At 41.9% G+C, this 21,308-nt stretch overlaps 2 protein-coding genes across 2 annotated transcripts; one reads left to right on the top strand and one right to left on the bottom strand.

Moving 5' to 3' along the window:
• Nucleotides 1-469: 469 nt before the first annotated feature.
• Nucleotides 470-16,588, top strand: LOC308407404 (zinc finger protein PLAGL2-like). The gene is made up of 2 exons (XM_080899025.1): nt 470-623; nt 11,791-16,588. Exon 2 carries the CDS (start codon nt 12,182-12,184, stop codon nt 13,481-13,483), a length of 1,302 nt encoding a protein of 433 aa, XP_080755151.1. The 5' UTR covers nt 470-623; nt 11,791-12,181; the 3' UTR covers nt 13,484-16,588.
• Nucleotides 16,589-19,971: 3,383 nt separating this feature from the next.
• Nucleotides 19,972-21,275, bottom strand: LOC308407780 (uncharacterized protein). The gene is made up of 3 exons (XM_080899635.1): nt 20,900-21,275; nt 20,693-20,813; nt 19,972-20,561 (listed from the first exon to the last, which is right to left on the bottom strand). The coding sequence occupies exons 1-3, from the start codon at nt 20,969-20,971 to the stop codon at nt 20,401-20,403; spliced, it is 354 nt and encodes a 117-aa protein (XP_080755761.1). The 5' UTR covers nt 20,972-21,275; the 3' UTR covers nt 19,972-20,400.
• Nucleotides 21,276-21,308: the final 33 nt, after the last annotated feature.

Genomic DNA, 21,308 nt, shown 5'->3' with positions numbered 1-21,308 from the left:
CCGTGCAATACTACATGGAAAGCATCTGAGTGGCAACAGCTAATTTTTCAACATGACTATGATACCAAAACCAGTGGCAATACAGTAAAACCATACCTAGATAAAAAAACAAAACAAAAAACACTACAAAAACAGTAGAACACTTCGAATTGGCGTCCAAGAGCCCTGACCAGTGAACTGTCCACTGTGGGCAACTGCTCACAGTAGCCCCACATGGGCACCAACAGGGCATTTTGCTGGGGCAATATTTAAATGATTCCTATTTTTAGGACTGAAGATTGTGCCAACTATGGTCTAACAATGATGCGTAGTTTAAAAGTAACAAACTCAGGAACACTGCTCAGTGAGTTCTACGTTTAAATTGTCAACAGTGGTCACATCAAAAGCAGCGCGATTCTGAATCTCCGTGTGTGTGTGTGTGTGTGTGTGTGTGTGTGTGTGTTCACAGCCCGTTTTCTACAGTTCTAAATCCGTGTGACGTCACTCTCCCAGAATGCCTGGCTTCCAGCGCGGCGCCCAGCAGTCAAGGCCCGAAGTCCAACAAACACCTTTAAACTTGTTGCAAAATGTCGACATGGAGTCGGAGCGGAGGCTGGACGGAGAGGTGGACCTAGGCTCAGTCGGTAAGTACCACCGATCCCTCGTCTGATCGGCCGAGCTGGAGTTTAACGCTGCTGGGCAAAGTATGTGAGTTAGCTCCTGCGAGACAAACTCCGACGCAAGTTAGTGAAGCGTTCATCTTTTGTTGTTTAATCAGCTTGTTGGCTCGGTTAATATCGGGACTTCATCCTTAGTTGCACTGACACCAGTCTGTGGATGTCCCTGATATAAAGCACGTGTATTATAGACCCAATAAACATGGTAATACACAAGTACTAAACCTGATTTCACATCCACTGCCGAATGTTGTAAACGCAGGCAGGCTAGCGGTCATATTTAGCCCGATGTGGTAATGACCCTGTCCACCCGCCCCCGCCCCCCCCCACTCTTGTCAGTCCACAAAGCTGCGTGGGCTCAGTTTCCCGGCGCTCGTCAACTCATCAGTTTGGCTCCTTCACCAGGAAGGTACTTAGTAGTTGAGTTCAGGAACTGAAAGTTATTAGGCAGAAATTAATTTGATTGCAGCTCAATACTTAGGACCCACAAGATGGCACTGCGATATCCCGGCGCTACTTTTCGTGTCAGCTTCATTCAGTGCCTCTGTCCAAGTTAGAAGAACGGGGACCTCGTGTTCAGCGAGCATCGTGGAAAAGCACCAACTTTCTCCCAGTCACAGTGTCAGCTAAACAAGTGAAACTGAGCGAGAGCTATGAAAATAAACATTGGTGAATTCTAACGCTTTAAAAATATATTTACCAACAACATTATTGAAAGTGAACACACATTTTTATACATGGGAATAAAATATTTAGTCTAACATCACGGTTTAAATGCTTTAAATGGAAACAAAAAACCGTGACTTATTCTCTGCACAGAGTAAAAGCAGTTAGCCCAGCACCAAAGCCTGCTCGTGAATTTGTATGTGTGAAGTGAACTTAATGATGCACTTGACAGTAAAACTGCATGTACTAACTAGAGAAGTTATATAGCAAACGTTTGGTTATTACTAACGGGCCCAAACATGTAAACGCACACGCAGTGGCCACTGGTTTAGGCTGATGGAGATGACTGATCACAGGCTTTGACCCCATAGCCACATTTCCAAACACGCTCACAAATGTGAATGTGAGAATAACATAAAAAGAATAATCTGTGAGCTTCCTAATAAGTCATAAGTAGCAGCCATAATCACTTTTACATCAACACATTGCGAGTAGTAGGGCTCCATGATTATGGCCAAAACGATTATCACAACTATTTTTATCAGTACTTCGATTGCAGTTATTTTTGACAATTACTCATTGAATTTGGTGACAAAAATGTTTTTATTTCCATGTCATAAACACTGCATTCACATTTTTCATTTTTGCAGAAATCTTTGCATCAAAATAAAGCCAATTCCTGTTCATTTAAACAAATTGAGTGCATCTCATAGAAGAAAAAAAGTATAAATGAAAAGATTTTACAGTACAATACAATACAATACAGTTTTATTTATATAGAACATTTAAAAACCCGAAGGCACACCAAAGTGCTTCACAGTAATATGGAGAGTCAGCATGAGTCAATAACAGGGTACAAATCGGGCACTAGCACAGACAGGATAGAGGCACTAACAGACCAGAAGAGTTAGATAAATACAAAATCTGCTAAGAAGACAAAAACAGCAGTAAAATGAATAATAAAATAATAAATTTAATACAATTTAATAAAAGATTTAAAAGTTTAAAATTTAAAAGATTTAAAAGGGTATTAACTGGTCAGGAAAGCCAAGTCAAATAGATATGCTTTCATTTAAAGGATTGGATAGAGTCCAAGGCTCGAATAGAAGCAGGGAGGCTATTCCAAAGGTTGGGTGCAGCTGAAGCAAAGGCACGATCGCCTCTGGTCTTCAGTCTAAACTTAGGTTGGGCCAGGAGTAATTGACCTGATGATCTTAATGCACGACAAGGAGTGTACAGTGTACAGTGAGGTAGCTGGGCGCATTTTACCCAAATGCAATCAGGATAGCACACCTTTCACTTTGATCTTGTCGCACTGTTTTTCTTGGTCTTCATGCATTCATACTGCACTTTATTGTGTGTTTTCAGGGGGTTGTTGTTGTTGTTTTTGAATTAGTTGTCGTTTTGCAGTGCAGACAAAACTCCATAGCATGCTTTGCATATCATTTGGTCTTGCTTAGTGTCACTTTCCCAGTATGGCCACAGTATGTCTAAACAACAGATAATGATCCACATTGAGGGACAATCTCTTCAGCTTCTGCTGTGTCAGACGCGTGAATTTGGTTGTTTATCTGTCTTTGTACATAGTGTTACTCGTCCAGACTAGTCCAGGAATCTTCATGCTGCATGTTGCAGGGGACCGCTCTAATTGGCACAAGCAGGCATGTCATCAGGGGCTGTCTGAGGGAGTACTTGATTTTCTTCTGCTTTGTGTTCTGTATTTGGAACACTCATTTTTAGTATCGCTCCATCATGTCCATTTAATTGTAGAAAGCCAAAATTGTGATCAAGATTAAAATCCAACTAATTGTTGAATATTAAAAATAAACAACACCCGTCCATTCATGAATTTATTTAGGGAAATGGTCAGTAATAAATATAGTTGAGGGCAAAAAAGGATTGGTTAACTTGCTTATATTAGAGTCAGGTGATACTGAATAAGGATAGCAGTCAGCCATCATTGTCATCTTGTTTTTATCTAAAAAATTAGGTTAGTTAACCTCCAAGGACCTGGCGTCCACATATGTGGACATCACATTTTGGGTTGTCTAGACCAAAATACTTAATTTTTCTCTAGAAGGGCCTGATATCCACTTACAAGGACATTATACTGCCACTGTTCTATCAAAATTTAAAACGAATGTCCTCATATGTGGACGCCAGGTCCTTGGAGGTTAACTAACCTAAACAAAAATTTGGTAAAAAAAAAAAATCTGGTAATTCTTTGTTTTTACATTCATCAGGTCCCAATCAACCCAAATGCCAAAGAAAAATTAAAAATGCATGCCATGAAAGAGTTTGGGTCTTAGGAGGTTAAAGCCTAATCTTTGCAACACTTGTGAAACATTCACGGCATGAACAAGCACAATTTTGTAAGACCTCATTAAAGAATTGTTGATTATTTTCAAGGTGGAAAAAAAAATCAAGACTTTGAGCTTACGAATTGACAGATGTTTGTAGGGTTGCACAGGGGCGTAAAATTGCCGGTAAATTTCCGAAAAGTTTCTGGTAAATTTCCATGGTAAGTTAAGCTTGGGAATTTTGGAAATATTCCATATTGGAAACTTTCCATGGAAATAATGGGAATTATGGAAATTAATGGGAATTTAGGAGAACTAACTGGGAATATATTATTTCCAAGCATAAATATAAACAGAAATCATAAGAAAACCTCCATGCAAAATGTTTTCAACAGATATTTCAACAGATTTATTTGTAAGTACAGTAGAATAGAACACGTTTCAATAACTTGTTTCATGGATGAATAAAAACAGAAATGTTGAGTTCAATATTACCATCCCCTAACCCCGCTCATTCAAAATTGCCCCCTGTCCAAAAATCTCCACAAAGTCCCATTCAAAAGGTTAAATGAAAAATGCCACTTATCCTCCAAAACGTCCCATTAAACATGCAAATCTTCCTTCAAGCAATCCTCTTTTCTCATTTTTGCTCAGTCAATAGACTCTTCCTGGACCTCATCATCATCCAACAACATGTCCACTTCTTCAGCATCCAACTCTGAGTCTTCCTCTTCAGTGTCAGTTTCCAGCCTTGTTGAGGATGGCTCTGTGTCAGGCTCAAAGAGCCGTAGGTTTGCCTGAATGCCGACCAGCTTTTCCACTCTCACATTTGTGAGCCTGTTGCGAACCTTTGTGTGGGTGTTCCCAAACGGTGACCAGTTGCGCTCGGAGGCGGCTGATGATGGTGGGATTTGGAGGAGGATGGAGGCTACAGGTGCAAGGGCCTCAGATTCACATAGTCCCTTCCACCAGGTGGCTGCAGATATGTGCTGGCATGACTGCCATATTCCATCCCCTTTCCAAAGGCCTTGCTTTGTTCGATACTTTGCCAAACTGCCTAGAACTTTGCCTTTATCGAGACCCAGGTGGTCAGACATGGCTGTAATGACCGCATAGGCACCGTTGATCTCTTCCCCAGAAAGTATGCCCTTGTCATATTTGGGGTCCAGCATGTATGCTGCTGCATGCACTGGCTTCATGCAGAACTCCCTACGCTGTTCCAATGACTTGACCACAGCCGTTTCCTCTCCTTTCAGTAGTAGGGGAGTGGGCAGAATTGTCTGGATTTCTTCTTTGAGTTTTGCAAAAAGGCACTGGACATCTGACAAGATGGCACCATCCCCCTCTATCTTCGCTATTGCTGCTGCAATAGGTTTGAGGGTTTTCCGACTGCTAGATACTCTTTCCCAGAACACATCATCCAAGATGACCTTCTTGATGTCACTGTCGATGCCTACAGACTGGGATATGGCCATCTCTTGCAGAGACTCCTTTCCCTCCAGAAGGCTGTCAAACATGATAACAACACCACCCCATCGCGTTATGCTGGGAAGCTTCAGTGTAGTACTCTTGTTCTTTTCCTTTTGCTTTGACAGAAATGTAGCGGATGTTACTTGTTTGCCTTTAACATATTTCAGAACTTGCTTCACTCTCTTATTCAGAGTGTCCATTGTTTTTAGTGCCATTATGTCTTTTAGGAGAAGGTTTAGTGTATGGGCAGCACAGCCAATAGTAGTTATATGTGGGTAGGTCTCCTCCACATGTGCCCAGGCAACCTTCATGTTGGCTGCATTGTCAGTGACCAGTGCAAAAACCTTATCTGGTCCAAGGTCATTGATGATCACTTTTAGCTCATCTGCAATGTATTGGCCTGTGTGTCCGTTTTCCTTTGTGTCTACACTCTTGTAGAACACAGGCTGAGGAGTGGTGATTATGTAGTTAATAATTCCTTGTCCCCTGATATTGGACCATCCATCAGAGATGACTGAAATACAGTCAGCTTGGTTAATGGTCTGTTTCACCTTTTCTTGAACTCGACTGAACTCTTCATCCAGTAGATGAGTAGACAATGCATGTCTGGTTGGGGGAATGTATGCTGGTCGGAGAACATTCAAAAATCTCTTCCAGTACACATTGGATGTCAGCATCAGGGGTGAGCCAGCTGCATAGACTGCACGAGCAAAACACTCATCTGCGTTTTTCTGGCTAGTGTCATCCATAAAATCAAAGAATCCTCTGATGCCAGAGGGACCAGGAGCTGATGAGTGGGTATCTGATTCTGATACAGCTGAAACAGATTCATTTTCCCCTTGAGTGGAACTCCTGGCTGCTGCATGTGTTGGGCCTTGAGGAATTTTTTTGCACTTTGCAATGTGCTGCTGCATTTTTGTGGCATTCTTCACGTACGTCTTATCACAATACTTACACATATATACAGATTTCCCTTGTACATTAGCTGGTGTAAAATGTCTCCACACATCAGATGGCGCACATGGCATTTTTCTGTAAAATAAAACAAGAGCTTGTAAAAATGCTAATGCAATGCAAGAGATCGTAATAATACAATTGCAATATGATAATAAACAGATATAAATAGTAAGACTAGCTAAACAACTGGAATGATCTTCAAAACAAAACAGCCAAATGAGGAAGCTAGCATCTTCTTTATGTTATACTAGCTATGGCTTATTTAGCATCTAACAGATGCTAGCATTTTATTTAGCATCTTATCAGATTGCTATCTACCAGATTAATACATTTTATGTGATATTCACAATTTAAACATTTAATGAATATATTTTCCCATAATATCATCAAAACTTACCTCACTTGTTAAGTCCACAGGCTCAAATGTGTGCCTTTAATACTCTTTGTCCTTCAGGCTCAAAAGTGTGGTCCATGTGTACATGTGATGGAGGCATGCACAGTGCCAGTAGGTGGTCTCAATAGCCATGCAGCAAGCTTGTTCTCTGTACATGTGATTAAGGAATGGCATGGATATTCAAGTGTATTTGAATTGCATTTGTTTGTTTTTGTCAATATTATGCTAAAATATACTTTGCTCAACTATATTTAAGTTCCCTAAGAAGAGCCAACCTTCAATTTTGAGAATTCCCACTTTATTCCCATAAATTCCCGTTAATTCCCATGGAAAGTTTCCATCTTTGAAAATTCCGGGAATTTTGCAACCCTACAGTAGATGTTTGACATCCTTGTGCTCTCTGTCCCTTTTGGTAATTGGAGTCTACCTCAATTTCTTCTCTACCTGAGCACTCAAAGTGCTTTATACAACATGTCTCATACACTCATTTATATAAGCACTTTTTTCTATGCTTAAGTGGTTTCTATCCAACATTCACAGAGATTCATAGAGAGACACATTAGCTGGCTTCCTTTCTGTACAAAAATGTTATTTATCTAATCTAATTTTTCTGTGCCTCACTTTCTCTGTGCCTAACCACCTAATTGAGTCACTCCATCTCAAATCAATTTGGGCTGTTTGCTCAACCATCTCCAATTTGCATAAACATTTTGTGGTACAAAAACTTTAACTTTCCACTTGGGCTGCAACGATTCATCAGCATAATCGATGACATCAATTAGGGCTGCACGATTTTGAATAAAATGAGAATCACGATTTTTTGGCTTAGAATTGAGATCACGATTCTCTCACGATTTTCTTTTCCAGTATAAATATTTATTGCATTTATTAACTGCACATCAACTTCGTAACAGTTGAGACTGAACATAAAAACAATAAATAAACATAAAAACAACAAATGTCTCACGTTTTGTTGTTGCCGCAAAATGTTGTACTGCTTGAAATTCCGTCTCCACCGTTGCTCGACACTGCGTGTATAGAGCAGGTAGTGCAACAATAGAAAAATAGTTGCGGGACGGCACTGTGTAGCATTTGTCTAGGGTGTTGATCATTTTCCTAAATCCCTCGTTTTGCACAGTGTTGATGGGAGCCATATCTTTGGTCAGGTGATAAGTGATAGCCTCCGTAATTTCTTTGTGCCTGCGGGAGTTCGACGGGTATAGGGAAGCTAGAGCTGGGCGATAGAACGATAACGATATGTATCGCGATATAACTTTTACTCGATAGAGAAATTAAGCTATCGCGATAGACTTCTCCGCTCTTGTCCTCTTAAAATAAATTTTTTTTTTTAAAAAAGGTCAGCCAATCCAAACTAAGTAGCGCAGAGCCGAACCAATCACAGCCGCAGCGTCACGTCGCGTGACTTGTTACGTACAGCACAAGTGCCAAGCCGCACGTGTGTTTGTTTGGGAAGCAGGCAGTGGGTAATGGAGCCAGCGCGTAATGGAGGAAATGAGTGTGCCGACTAGAAAAATCAACCGAGCGTGACCGAAGAGAAAACAGATGACGGTTCCAATGCCGGAGAGATTGTCGAACGGAAGAGCCATAGAAGTTCCGTAGTGTGAAGGTATTTCGGCTATTTCAAGTCTGACAAAAAACAGAGTAGCGTGCACTGTAAATTGCACGCTACTCGGCACGAAAGCAAGTCTGGAAATACAATAAACTGGTGCATGCGTCACACTGTGCGCCACGTTATTGTTTCGGTGAAATTAATTTCTACAATACTGTTACTGTTAATTCTACTCTGCAGTGTTTAAATGCTTACATATACACACAGTTACTGTCCCTCCACACATACGACTCGGGTCTGCTTCTATGCCCCAGCTTTGTTTACTTTTTCCCACCGAGGCTTCTAGACTTCTGATTGGCCAACATTTCTGCACGGTTAGGAATCTAGCGCCACCTGCTGCTTTGGCATGTTCATAGCAGCGTTTTCCTTCATTTCTGCCTTTATGTGTGGACGGGATTATTTTTTAAAACGAAAACGGAAAATCTCCGTTTTCAAAAACACTCGTGTACGTGTGGACGTAGCCTCAGTCTCTGACTGGAAGCGCTAATTCGTCATTCGACTTTTGTCAGACTAAAGTAACTGTTAAAACTGTTTGAAAAGCTAAGCTATACAACAAGGAGAGATTGAGAATTTCCTTTTAGTTCTCAGTTTATTTGATACTGACAAAAGTTAGTTTTGTCTGTTCTTCTGTAAAACAAACTAAGATTTATTTTTAGAATTAATATTTTGTTTCTAAGTGGAATTGACAATTTAGTAGTCTGTTTCGTTTGTTCTATTTTGAAACTTAAACGCTTTAGCGGCTGCCTTTTGTGTAGTTTGCAATATTTGCCTTTATTTATCTGAAAAAGTCTCATGTTCCTTAAGTACATCTACCCTGTTGAACTTATTATGGGAAATAAATATTTAAATAAAAACAAGCTGCTGATTATTTCACATTTTACTTGTGAGCAACGGCACATTTAAATCTTACAAATATAGTTATTTGGCTTATATCGTGATAGATATCGTTATCGCCTGAAATGAAAAAAACATATCGTGATATGAAAAAATCTCATATCGCCCAGCTCTAAGGGAAGCGCTGTATAAGGTTACCGATATTGATGTTTGGGTGGTTGACCGGGACGGATTTTCTCCTGTCACTTTCTCGTCATCCCTGACGTGCTCTCCGTTGTTTTTTTCCCTGCTAATTTTAGCATCACACGGCACAGCTTCTGTATCACGTGGTATAAGGCTCCGCCCTTGTCATTTGTTGAGCAGGAAGAGTGAGCGCTTGTTTTCATGCAGAGTACGTCCCGGATCAAAATGCGGTACAGTCGTCGTCGTCTTTTTTTAAAAAAATTTTTTTTATCGTTGTATGAATCGAGATCGCGATTTTCTAACGATTAATCGTGCAGCCCTAACATCAATTATAAAAATTTATCGACACAGAATTTGCTCCTGTCCATTTCTTCAATTAGTCCCAAGTTGAGGTCACCCCCAAGAACAAGTGATATATTACATTGTTACATTATGAATGTACTGTGAGTATAATAATACTAATGGAAATGAGTAAGGGTAGCACAGTGGCACTGTGGTTTGCACTGTTACACCAAGAGGTGTGAGGCAACAGTGAGTTCAATTCCACCATCAAGCCAGGGTCTTTCTGTGTGGAGTTTGCATGTTCTTCCCATGTTTGCATGGGTTCTTTCCGGGCGCTCCGGCTTCCTCTCACAGTCCAAAGACATGCAGTTAGTGGGGATAGGTTAACTGGAAGCTCTAAATTGCCCATAGGTGTGAGTGTGAGTGGTTGTGTGTCTCTATCTGTTAACCCTGCGGATGCCTGGCGACCTGTCCAGGGAGTATCCTTCCTCTCTAGGACAGCTGGAATAGGCTTCAGCCCCCCTGCGACCCTGGCAAGGATAAGTGGAAGAGAATAGATGGATGGAGCATGTACGTACTTGTCTGTGAGGCTATAGTGGATGTGCTGACACTGAGTGCGTGTGTGTGTGATTGTGCCATGCCGATGTGTAAAAATCAGGGGGGTGGTTTGTGACTGTGTAGGAAAACAGGTGATCGGTGCAGTGAAAGAAGTAAGAAAACCATGGAAAAGGAGGGAGGGATGAAAGAGAAAACTTGAACGAAAACAAAAACATTGTAATGAAATATCCCTAAGATGTCAGTGTAGGTTCTTAGTCATCCAGGTCACAGTGGTCATGGTAGACTACCACGACGTGAATTTGTCTGAAAACCTCACGTGGGCATGCAACTAGGGCCGCAGTGATTCATCGGGTATTTCGAATAATTTAATTATAAAAAAAATTTAGACACAAATTCTTTGCTTTGATACTTTGTGAACTCAGCTTGAGTGAAAGAAAATGTGTTTCTCGTGTTCAAAACACTAGCGCTGTTCCCGTAATCACCATTAAAACCTTTGCTGGCAGAAACTAACCAAGTTCTTCATCAAAGCACCTGATCAACAAACTCCGACATGAAGACAAGCAAACTTTGTAGCTGTTCCATCCACCGCTCTTTGTTTTACACAGAGAAAAATCTGCAGTAAGCATCCAGAAGATGCATTAAGATATGCAGATAAACTCTTAATGTGGTCTGATACATGTTTGCTGAAGGCTGATGTCAGCCGTCTTATTGTGGAAGCAAACGGGCAAAAAATGGGGCACGGCGTGTAATTTATTTCAAGGTTTTCATGTCTTTTTTTTTTTTTTTTCCAGATTGAAAATGAAATAATATAAAATACTATCTCAGTTAAATTGTGTTCATATACACACTGACCTGAGTGATTTTAGGTTGGACAGTAAATATTAATGTCTACTCTATCATAACGTCTTGTTTTCAACAGCACAGAAACATTGCATCAAAGCACAGGGCAAACTTCAGAATGCTGATATGCTTGCTTCTCTTCATTGGAGCTACCACATTCTCCTTTAAGGGCTTACAGACACAAACTCACTCATTCACTTGTACACTTAAACACACAGAAATAAACAAAAGTCAAAAAAGCCTTCCAAAAAGACAGAGTAAAGATGCATTTTGTTTAGATTGCATGTTTATTTAGTTTTCTTTGACATTGACTTAAACCTCGTGCATTCTCCCAAGTAGTAATAAATATATTAAAAATAAGGCTTTTATGAAACCCCTGAATAAAAAATTTCTTCTTGAAAATTTACAGTTCAGTATTTAATATTACATAAAATAAACCATATACACGTGTCTTTGAATGGCAAAGATGCAGAAATGTCTGCATGGCTAGATGCAGCAGTGCTTCCTTGCTGGGTGTCTCCCTCTGCTCGCTCACTGCGTTTGTGTCTAGTCTATGCGCTATCACTATGTGTTCTCTAATAAAGGTGAACCCTCAAACCTTCTTCTACTGGCAGCTCATGTCTAAACTGTTTCTCCTTTGGCACAAATAATTTACCTGTTTTTGTGTTCTGAAACTATTAAAATTCTGGCACAGTAAAGAAAGACAAATGCCAATGTCATGTATATGATTACCTCACTGCATACACGAGTAGGCATGTATCAGCTAAACAGAAAACAGTTTTAATTGCTTTGATAACTCTGTGCATGCGTGTGTACAAACGAGAACAGTAGTCTAATAACTTAACAGTTGTAGCTTTAAGTGTTTGAGCTCTGAGAGAACCATCTTTTGGTGATATAGTGGTACTATTACTATTATTGTTGTTGTTGTAGTTGTCATGTGACGTCTGCAGCACGCCATCTAAGCCCAGAGGTTTCATGTGAACACACTGACGCATTTTCCTGCACTTTTCTGTTTTGCAGGTCTGTGAAGATGCCGGGCTTCCTGTCATTCAGCTACTGAATGCTAAATTAGACTGCAGGCCAACACAAGAACATTTCTCAGGAAACACACAGACCCAGTCTCAGCTTCCACAGCTCCTCATCACAACAGCCCTTTTGGGGTTGCTATGGCAGCTGCTGTCACAGAAACCAAGTGCTGGACACAGGCTTGCCCCAGTAAGGCAGGACAGACCTCTAGTCATTGCTGCAAGAGACCGTCAGACAGCACTTAGCATTTATCGTGCACTTTAACAAACGATCCGAACTCCGTGGGCTGATAGTACCGTCTCCTCATGAGTTTTGTGTTTATCAGCGCAGGCTCGTGGCCAGAGTCCCTGAGCAGCAAAGCCGAAACCCACCATTGTATTAGACCATGTTCCACCAGCAAGACCATCTAAAGAGCCAGCCACAGGAGAGCCATCCTGCCGTTCGGCAGCTTTTTCACTGCCAGGACTGTGGGAAGCAGTACAACACCCAGCTAGGTTACAGACGCCACCTCGTGGCAGCTCACAGTGCTGCAGCAGCCCTGCCCTGCTCAGATGTCGCTCCTTCCCTGCTGGAGCACCTGGGTGGCCATATTGACAGGCCTCCACCGTCAGAGGGAAGCATTAATGTTGTGGTGCCAGTAAGAGAGAGGAAGTACTCCTGTGAGAGATGCGACCGCCGTTTTTACACACGTAAGGATGTGCGCCGTCATGCGGTGGTGCACACAGGACGCCGTGACTTCCTGTGTCCGCGCTGTGCCCAACGCTTTGGCCGCAGAGACCACCTGACTCGCCATTTGAAGAAGAGCCATGCCCAGGAGACGGGGTTGATGCCACCCTGCAGTTCCAGCACTCCTGTGGCTACACCGAGCCCCTCCACTATGTGCCCAGTAAAAGAGGAGCCCAGCCCAGTCACCACTGAGATGGCCTCTGTCTCCAAGGAGCCCATGGAGTCTTTTTCCAGGGAAATGTACTCCTCATACCACATGGCCAGTCCTGTCCCTGGCATGGGCCAACCTCATGGCCTTATTCAAGGCTCCTTGTCCTCGAGCATGGGTGTGGCTCGCCACATGCCCGCTCAGTCTTCCCAACCCCACCATCATCACCTGGCACCATCGGCATCTCCGCAGCAGCAGCATTACAGCAACATGCCACGGTACCAGCACCACGGCTCTACCTCATATCCTCGTGGCGACGTGGACAGCTTCCTGCTGGACCTGCAGAGTGCCCCCGCGCCTCACCTGAGTGCAGTAAACTCCTCTACCTCTACTTCTGCTTCCCCTCAGAGGGACGTTCTGGCTGAAGGGGTGAGTGCTGGTGGTGACCCACACTTGATGTCCAGGAGCCCTGCTGTGCCCTCAGCTGAGTTGTCCTGCACCACTAACATGGACCTGGGACCCCTGCTGAGCTTCTTACCTTTCAGCCTGCCACCGTACAGCCCTCACATGGGGATGGGAAGCTTAGTGATGAGCTATCCAACTACCACCACCACCACCGCGTGCTCTCCATCCTCTTCCACCGGGCTGTCCTCCCAGGCTCCAGGGCCGTTCACCTTCTTCCAGTCTCCGCAGGCTAATGCACCACAGGGCCCTGGGCCCCACAACCACACCCAACTACCTCAGGCATACAGCAGTCCTGCTATGAGCACATCCACTTCCCTACCTCATTACTACCAGGCCTTTCAGCAGTAAGCAGCTGTCCCCGCGCAGTGCTCGATGTCTTTGTTCATGAAAATAGTCAAATTAAGGAACGGCGTCTTTACTGTAAAACAGATGTCTTGTTTTAGATATTGTTGAACGCAACAAATCACCTCAGCAGTATTACCTCATTATTTAAAGTAAGCTTGAATGTTTAAGAAGGTGTAGATGTTTTAACTGCAACCAAAATATACTTGTACTTCTCCATCTAGAAACAGTAGATGCACTTCATACGGGTGCTGCTCAGTGCTCTCACTGAGCCTGTCATCTGTGAGAAACGGACACCTTCCTTACTCAGGTGGATGTGAAAACATTGGCGCATTACAGAGAGCGAGCACTACCGAAAAGACTAAGCCTCAGAGCACCTGTTTGTTTGACATTTGGATCAGCTTCCTGTCAATGCCGTGCATCATCCATACGATGTATCCACATGTTATTGTCTTTCAAAATGAAGCGTATTTTGTCTGCTTCAAGTTTCAGCAACCCTGTACAAATGTCTGTCAGATCAAACATCTCATCCATCTTACTGGAAATGAAGCACAAATGAAATACAATGAGCTTTGTGACCATTAACACAGTCCCTTTTTAGAAGCTTAGGGACATTTAGTCATAAATCTTTTATTTTTTATTTTCACCGAAGACATGCCAAAACACATGGGGGGGGCTGCTCCACTGTTACCGATGGGGAAACAGGTTTCGAAATGTTCTGACTCTGAACCAGAATATTTGACACAATAGGAACTGATAAGACAAAGTTTCCTTAGAGCAAAATGAACTCATTGTGCAGTACTACCTGTTTTGTTCCAAATATTTCTGTTTTTGAGTTGCAGCAATGGATTACCTGTAAAGAGCAACTGGGTGAATCACAGTTTGCTCTCCAGCTATTCAGTTTCTTAAACCATCTCGGAGTCCAGGTTGCTGGAGCCTGTCCCAGAGGGGCTGAAAAGTGGCCTCCACTCTGGACAGACTAGCAGGGAGAAACAAAATATGGACATTTAGGAGGCTGAAATACATTACTGGGGGTGTCATTTAACGGCCAGTATGAACAGGATGCAGTATTACAGAGAAAAATCTGTTACTTTCATATTTATGGGGAATATTTAAACAAACCACTGGATCCCATGTTTTCTAGGTTTGGGTGTGTTTTTTCAAGTCAGCTTAATATTATTTTTCTCATTGGCGGCTGCTGCTGCAATGACCACAGCATGACGAGAAACCTTTTAAATGTACACATGTGAATCAAGGGATTGCTGGAAATGGTAGAAAGTATTGGTTGGACGGTGGCCGCCCTGGCTTCGTGACCTGACGTGGGGCAGCTGGGAACTGATTTAAGCAGAAGGAAGCTTCACATTCCACCCTGTTACCTGTGTTTTCTTTTTTCTGAACTGGACCACTGGATGTGAGCACTGTTAGAACCGAGCACGAACATCCACGTGGAGCATTTCTACCCATTTCACTGTTGCTATTAACACCGTTCTTCAGTGGCTGTGGTGCTGGACTCTGAATCTGATAAAATTAGCACTATAAGCACCCTCATCCCTCTTGTCCTGGTCTCACCTTTGCTGCTGATACACGGGGAAGCAGCTAAAGAGTGGATGGTGTCACAGGAAAACAAGAAGCCTCCAGTAACAGACCCAGTTACCTGACATTCACCCAATGTGTCAGGGCTGGTGGAATGGTTTTAAGTCTTCAACTGGTGTGAAGTGACTGATGTGATCTTTAGAGAGGGAGTCATTTAGATGACTCTTTCCTCAACCTTCATTCATAAACCCCTCTAATTAGAACTGTGCCAGGCTTCACATTGTCTTAAAATGCTACTGTTGTGCCTCTCTAAGAGTGTCTAATCTCGTGACTGGGTTGAAGCACTTAGGACAATTCTCAAAAAGTTTGAATTTGATGTGTACCTCAGACCTGGAACTGTGGCTTTCTGCTTTATTTCTGTTTGCTTTTAGTTGTTTGGACTCTTTTGGTGCCATTATATTGAAACTTTAAAGGTAGATTTGTTCTTTATGTAGTTGCAGACATAATTCAAACCTTCTACCTCTACATTGTCACGTAACTTTTGCAGCAATCATTAGAAATTGTTTTAACATGAAGCAGTTTTTAGCACTGAAGAAGGGGAATTATTCAGAAGTCATTCTGACGGCCTGCGTATACACGTGGGCTTGAGTGCTATATTGGAGAGTCATTTCTGTACTTGCCTTTAATGATATTTCTACTTATTTACTACCTCAGATGAGACGGGAAACTGTCCATCTAACTGCAGAGAAATTTCTCTGTGTAGTTTTATTTTTGTCACAAGCACATGTACTTTGTAGTTCTGTAGTTTTTATTGAAGCTAGCTGCTGCAGCTGATGCTACAGCCTGTGCGTTCACTGCTCGTGCCTCAGCCTGTTTAACACTTGTTTCGGTTAGAGATCAGGCCTCCATCTAAAGGAATTTCACAACTCTTTATTGGAATGCTGAGATGAAATTGAAGGGAGTGCTGACATGGAATATTCCAAATAAATGTTCCTACAGTGAGCGTAGCAGATTGATCAAAAATCTAATAAGTCTCCAGAACACAAAACAAAATCAACAGTCGTATGGAACTCTACATACGATACGTGTGAAGAACAATAAGCTGGACAGCCACAGAGAGGCTGTCCCAAATTTGGCATAATTGTTTGAGAATGTATGTTTGAAAAGTTTGCCAGCAAACACAGATGGTCTTCACCTGAGCTGTGACTACAACTGGTTGCACTGCTCGCTGCTCTGTCGGCCTCTGAAGCCTATCCCAGCTACCGTAGACCGAGAGGCGGGGTACACCCTGGAAAGGTAGCTTAAGCAACTATGGCAAATGTGATCAAACGCACTCCAGACTGATGGCGGAGAAGGGCAGAAACAAGGTTTCACCTCACTAATGACTGTGGTGCCTGCATTTAGCCCGGCTTTGAGAGCCAGTCCAGTGCAGGTTTAGCCACCTTAAACTTAGTTACTTTTTGCTTTAGGGATTTATATTCTAGTTTAATAGACTAGGAGACTGTGACAAGAAAAGGAGTTGTCATTTTCTAATTATCTGAACATAAAGTCATACAAAATAAAATCTTTAGATTTACACTGTCTGTGTCTATGTGCATTTTTATGTAAATCAAATTGCAAAGTTGGAGTATATGTATTTAACCAGACTTGGAGTACCTTCATGTAAGCTGTATTTGTATACAGAAACAAGGTGAATAGGATAGTAACTGTGCTGGTCTTCTGCATGCTGACGCTACCTATAGATTATTTTTAAACCAGATTTAGTTTACTTTTTATTAGTGAGTGAATTACACTTAAATACAAGCATAAGAAGGCAGAATCTGTGGCCTTAAAGCCAGAAGCTTTTCAGATATTTCTGTTAATCCCATCAAAATGTCATTTTAAAATATGACTATTGTCAATACATTAAATATTAATGTAGAGTCAAACCAACTACCAAGTGTACACTACAAGTTTGAGCCAGTATGCTTTGCATTCTGGGATGCAGCAAGGTAATATAGATGTGCCAAGATCTGTATGCGGTAACTAGCTGTGAATGATCATATAGGCTCTGTGTTCTCAAATAGTCCAGAACAAAGCACCTTCTTCCTGTATGTACCTTTGTTGCTCCCGATAAAGCAGACTAACAATTCCCAGATGGTTTGTAATGATGCACTTTGGTTTTCCCACGAGATCTCATAGTTAAAGACCTCATAGTACCATATCAGCCCTGTGTTGTGCTGTATTGCGGCTTCCCCCCCTAATTTTTAAGTACGTTTCATGACAAAAACACATACAGACACTTTCTATCTCTCTCTCTCACACACACACTCACACTCTACAAGAAGATTGTTAAATTATGCATCTGTGCATTTTAATATTTTTGAGCTGTATGTTTTGGGGGGAGGTTCTTACAGGTGCAGCATTTCTATTTGGGGCTGGAGCCTATGATAGCTGTCATAGTGACACTGACCCTAGACAAATACAAAACTAGTGAAAAACAGAAGCGACTAGGATGGGCAAAAAAAAGTTAGTGGCCCGACCTGCAAAACCGTTAGTGTTTTGAGAGTTGTCTCATTGTCGCCCCTCTAGTGCAACCAAAGCAGCTGAAACTGTTTAATAGCTCCCTCTCCTACTTAACTGACCAGATAAATATTTCAGAAATTTAACTGACTTGATGCTACATAAAATGTGTTTCTTTTATTTATGTCTGTGAAGGTTCTCAGTCATCCAGGTCATCGTAGTCAAAGGAGCTTGCAAAGAAAAGCGTCTGGACTTCTCCAGACGCTTTTCTTTGCAAGCTCCTTTGACTTTCTTTCTTTTATTTATTTATTTATTTTAGCAGTGTATAAAGAAATTAGGTAGCTCTAGACATTTGCACTATATTGTACATATTTTAAATTTTCTACATGAGTAAATGTAACTTTTGTAAAAAGCAATCAGAAGCCTCTTTGCTTTATCTGAGGATGGCATTCAGGGCTTCTAACATTTCACAAAACAAAGGCTGCTCTCACATTGTTCTTATAGTGCTGAGATTTTTCCATTACTTGGAGCAGGCCTATGTTGGAGGTCTAGAGAAGATTCCCATGAATAATCTGCTGGCACTTCATGATCATACATCCTGTCAGATCTCCATGGTGAGGATTCTGACATGTCTATCTCAGTGAATAACACATCTGGCATTTGGTGTAGGTGAATGTAGCTGTTCACAGTAATGTGGAATTGGGTCTTGTTGATTGTTAAATTAAAGCACAACACCTGTAAGCTGGTTTGTTAAATACTGTTAAAATACTGTGTGTGTGTGAAGCTGTTGTAAAACCAGTCTAATGCTAAAAATGCCAAAATACAAGCTACAGGGAGTGCAGAATTATTAGGCAAGTTGTATTTTTGAGGAATAATTTTATTATTGAACAACAACAACCATGTTCTCAATGAACCCAAAAAACTCATTAATATCAAAGCTGAATGTTTTTGGAAGTAGTTTTTAGTTTGTTTTTAGTTTTAGCTATTTTAGGGGGATATCTGTGTGTGCAGGTGACTATTACTGTGCATAATTATTAGGCAACTTAACAAAAAACAAATATATACCCATTTCAATTATTTATTTTTACCAGTGAAACCAATATAACATCTCCACATTCACAAATATACATTTCTGACATTCAAAAACAAAAGAAAAACAAATCAGCGACCAATATAGCCACCTTTCTTTGCAAGGACACTCAAAAGCCTGCCATCCATGGATTCTGTCAGTGTTTTGATCTGTTCACCATCAACATTGCGTGCAGCAGCAAACATAGCCTCCCAGACACTGTTCAGAGAGGTGTACTGTTTTCCCTCCTTGTAAATCTCACATTTGATGATGGACCACAGGTTCTCAATGGGGTTCAGATCAGGTGAACAAGGAGGCCATGTCATTAGTTTTTCTTATTTTATACCCTTTCTTGCCAGCCACGCTGTGGAGTACTTGGACGTGTGTGATGGAGCATTGTCCTGCATGAAAATCATGTTTTTCTTGAAGGATGCAGACTTCTTCCTGTACCACTGCTTGAAGAAGGTGTCTTCCAGAAACTGGCAGTAGGACTGGGAGTTGAGCTTGACTCCACCCTCAACCTGAAAAGGCCCCACAAGCTCATCTTTGATGATACCAGCCCAAACCAGTACTCCACCTCCACCTTGCTGGCGTCTGAGTCGGACTGGAGCTCTCTGCCCTTTACCAATCCAGCCACGGGCCCATCCATCTGGCCCATCAAGACTCACTCTCATTTCATCAGTCCATAAAACCTTAGAAAAACCAGTCTTGAGATATTTCTTGGCCCAGTCTTGACGTTTCAGCTTGTGTGTCTTGTTCAGTGGTGGTCGTCTTTCAGCCTTTCTTACCTTGGCCATGTCTCTGAGTATTGCACACCTTGTGCTTTTGGGCACTCCAGTGATGTTGCAGCTCTGAAATATGGCCAAACTGGTGGCAAGTGGCATCTTGGCAGCTGCACGCTTGACTTTTCTCAGTTCATGGGCAGTTATTTTGCGCCTTGGTTTTTCCACACGCTTCTTGCGACCCTGTTGACTATTTTGAATGACACGCTTGATTGTTCGATGATCACGCTTCAGAAGCTTTGCAATTTTGAGACTGCTGCATCCCTCTGCAAGATATCTCACTATTTTTGACTTTTCTGAGCCTGTCAAGTCCTTCTTTTGACCCATTTTGCCAAAGGAAAGGACGTTGCCTAATAATTCTGCACACCTGATATAGGGTGTTGATGTCATTAGACCACACCCCTTCTCATTACAGAGATGCACATCACCCAATATGCTTATTTGGTAGTAGGCTTTCGAGCCTATACAGCTTGGAGTAAGACAACATGCATGAAGAGGATGATGTGGACAAAATACTCTTTTGCCTAATAATTCTGCACTCCCTGTATTTCAGATCATTCTGATAATGATAGTAACTGTGGGTTTCTCTAGACCATAGGTGTCAAACTCTGGCACACGTAGTGATGGGCAGATGAAGCCCCATGAAGCACTGAAGCTTTTCATCCAATTGGTTCACCCCAACGCGAAGCTTCATGAAGCTTCATTTGCTCTAGCAGGACACCTACTGGACGTAAAAATAATAGCTGGCATGAATTTGAAGAGTGTGGCATTTTGCACACAGCCTGTAAATGTCAACAACAAAAGGAGTGTGTAAAACATGTATATTGTAGTGATGGCAGTATACTGTGTATATTTATAGTGGCAGTATGGGAAATGATTATTTGGAAATGCTTGAAATGGAAATGATCATTTACTGTGAGGTGAGGTGTGGTTGGGGTGTGGACAGTAGTTGTGCTTTTGTAACGTTGAGGTATGGACAGCTACACACTGAGGCTTTGAGCCTCAGTCCTGCCTGTTCACATTTTATTCTGTAAAAACTAAATTTTCACTGCTTTTATGACCTTTTTAGTGGGGAGAACATAGCTAGGATTTAATGATTTAACAAATCTTTTGAATCCTTTGTCCTCCACAATGCTAAATAGCTGGGAGTCCTCAATCACCATGCTGACCAGGTCTTCATCTATTTGAGATTGTTCTCCTGAGGAAAGACAATAAAGATAAAGCACAAATATAAATATCACACACGTAACTTATAACAGTTGTATAATATTGTTATATCATTTAGTAACATTACTGCATCCTATATTATCATTGCATTTGATGGCTCACCTGGTCTTGCTCCACAATCGGTGTCCCCCTTATTCTCATGCAAAGCTCTGTAGTGCCTAAGCATGGATGAGGTGTTGTTGTTGTCATATCCCAGCTCCCTGGCACATAGCAAACACTTCACCTTGTACAAAAGTCAAGACAGCTCAACATAAATTGTATTGCACCATCAGTATCATGAAAATACATCTTCTGTAGAAATTTACATACCTTGTTGGGAGGAATAAGATCAAAATGTTCCCACACAGGGGAGGACATCCTCCTCTTCTTAGCTGGCTCCATTCTCTCCTGACTTTCCTCACTCTCATAAACCTCCAAACGGTCTCCAAACTCTCACTAACCGCAACTCTCCATCAAACACCCACATTTTTGAATGAAGTCTGAGGGGTTTATATCGCTGTCATATCTCGCGGCAAAGTTCGAACCACTTCATGAACCAGTCACGTGGTACAGCCGGGCAGCGAGGCTTCGGACGTCATCATTTTCAGCTCCTCCCATAAATGAAGCAAGCCTCGATACGCGCTTCGCGGAAACGCCCCCTCCATTACTCGACACACGCTCCGAAGCCTCGATACAGAACGTCCCATCACTAGGCACACGGGCCAAATTTGGCCCGCAG

The sequence above is a fragment of the Rhamphochromis sp. 'chilingali' genome (assembly GCF_963969265.1).
Source record: "Rhamphochromis sp. 'chilingali' genome assembly, chromosome: 12".
NCBI classification, from domain to species: domain Eukaryota; kingdom Metazoa; phylum Chordata; class Actinopteri; order Cichliformes; family Cichlidae; genus Rhamphochromis; species Rhamphochromis sp. 'chilingali'.
Note: the sequence above shows the minus strand (reverse complement) of the source record. Positions and strands in the feature narration are given on the sequence as shown.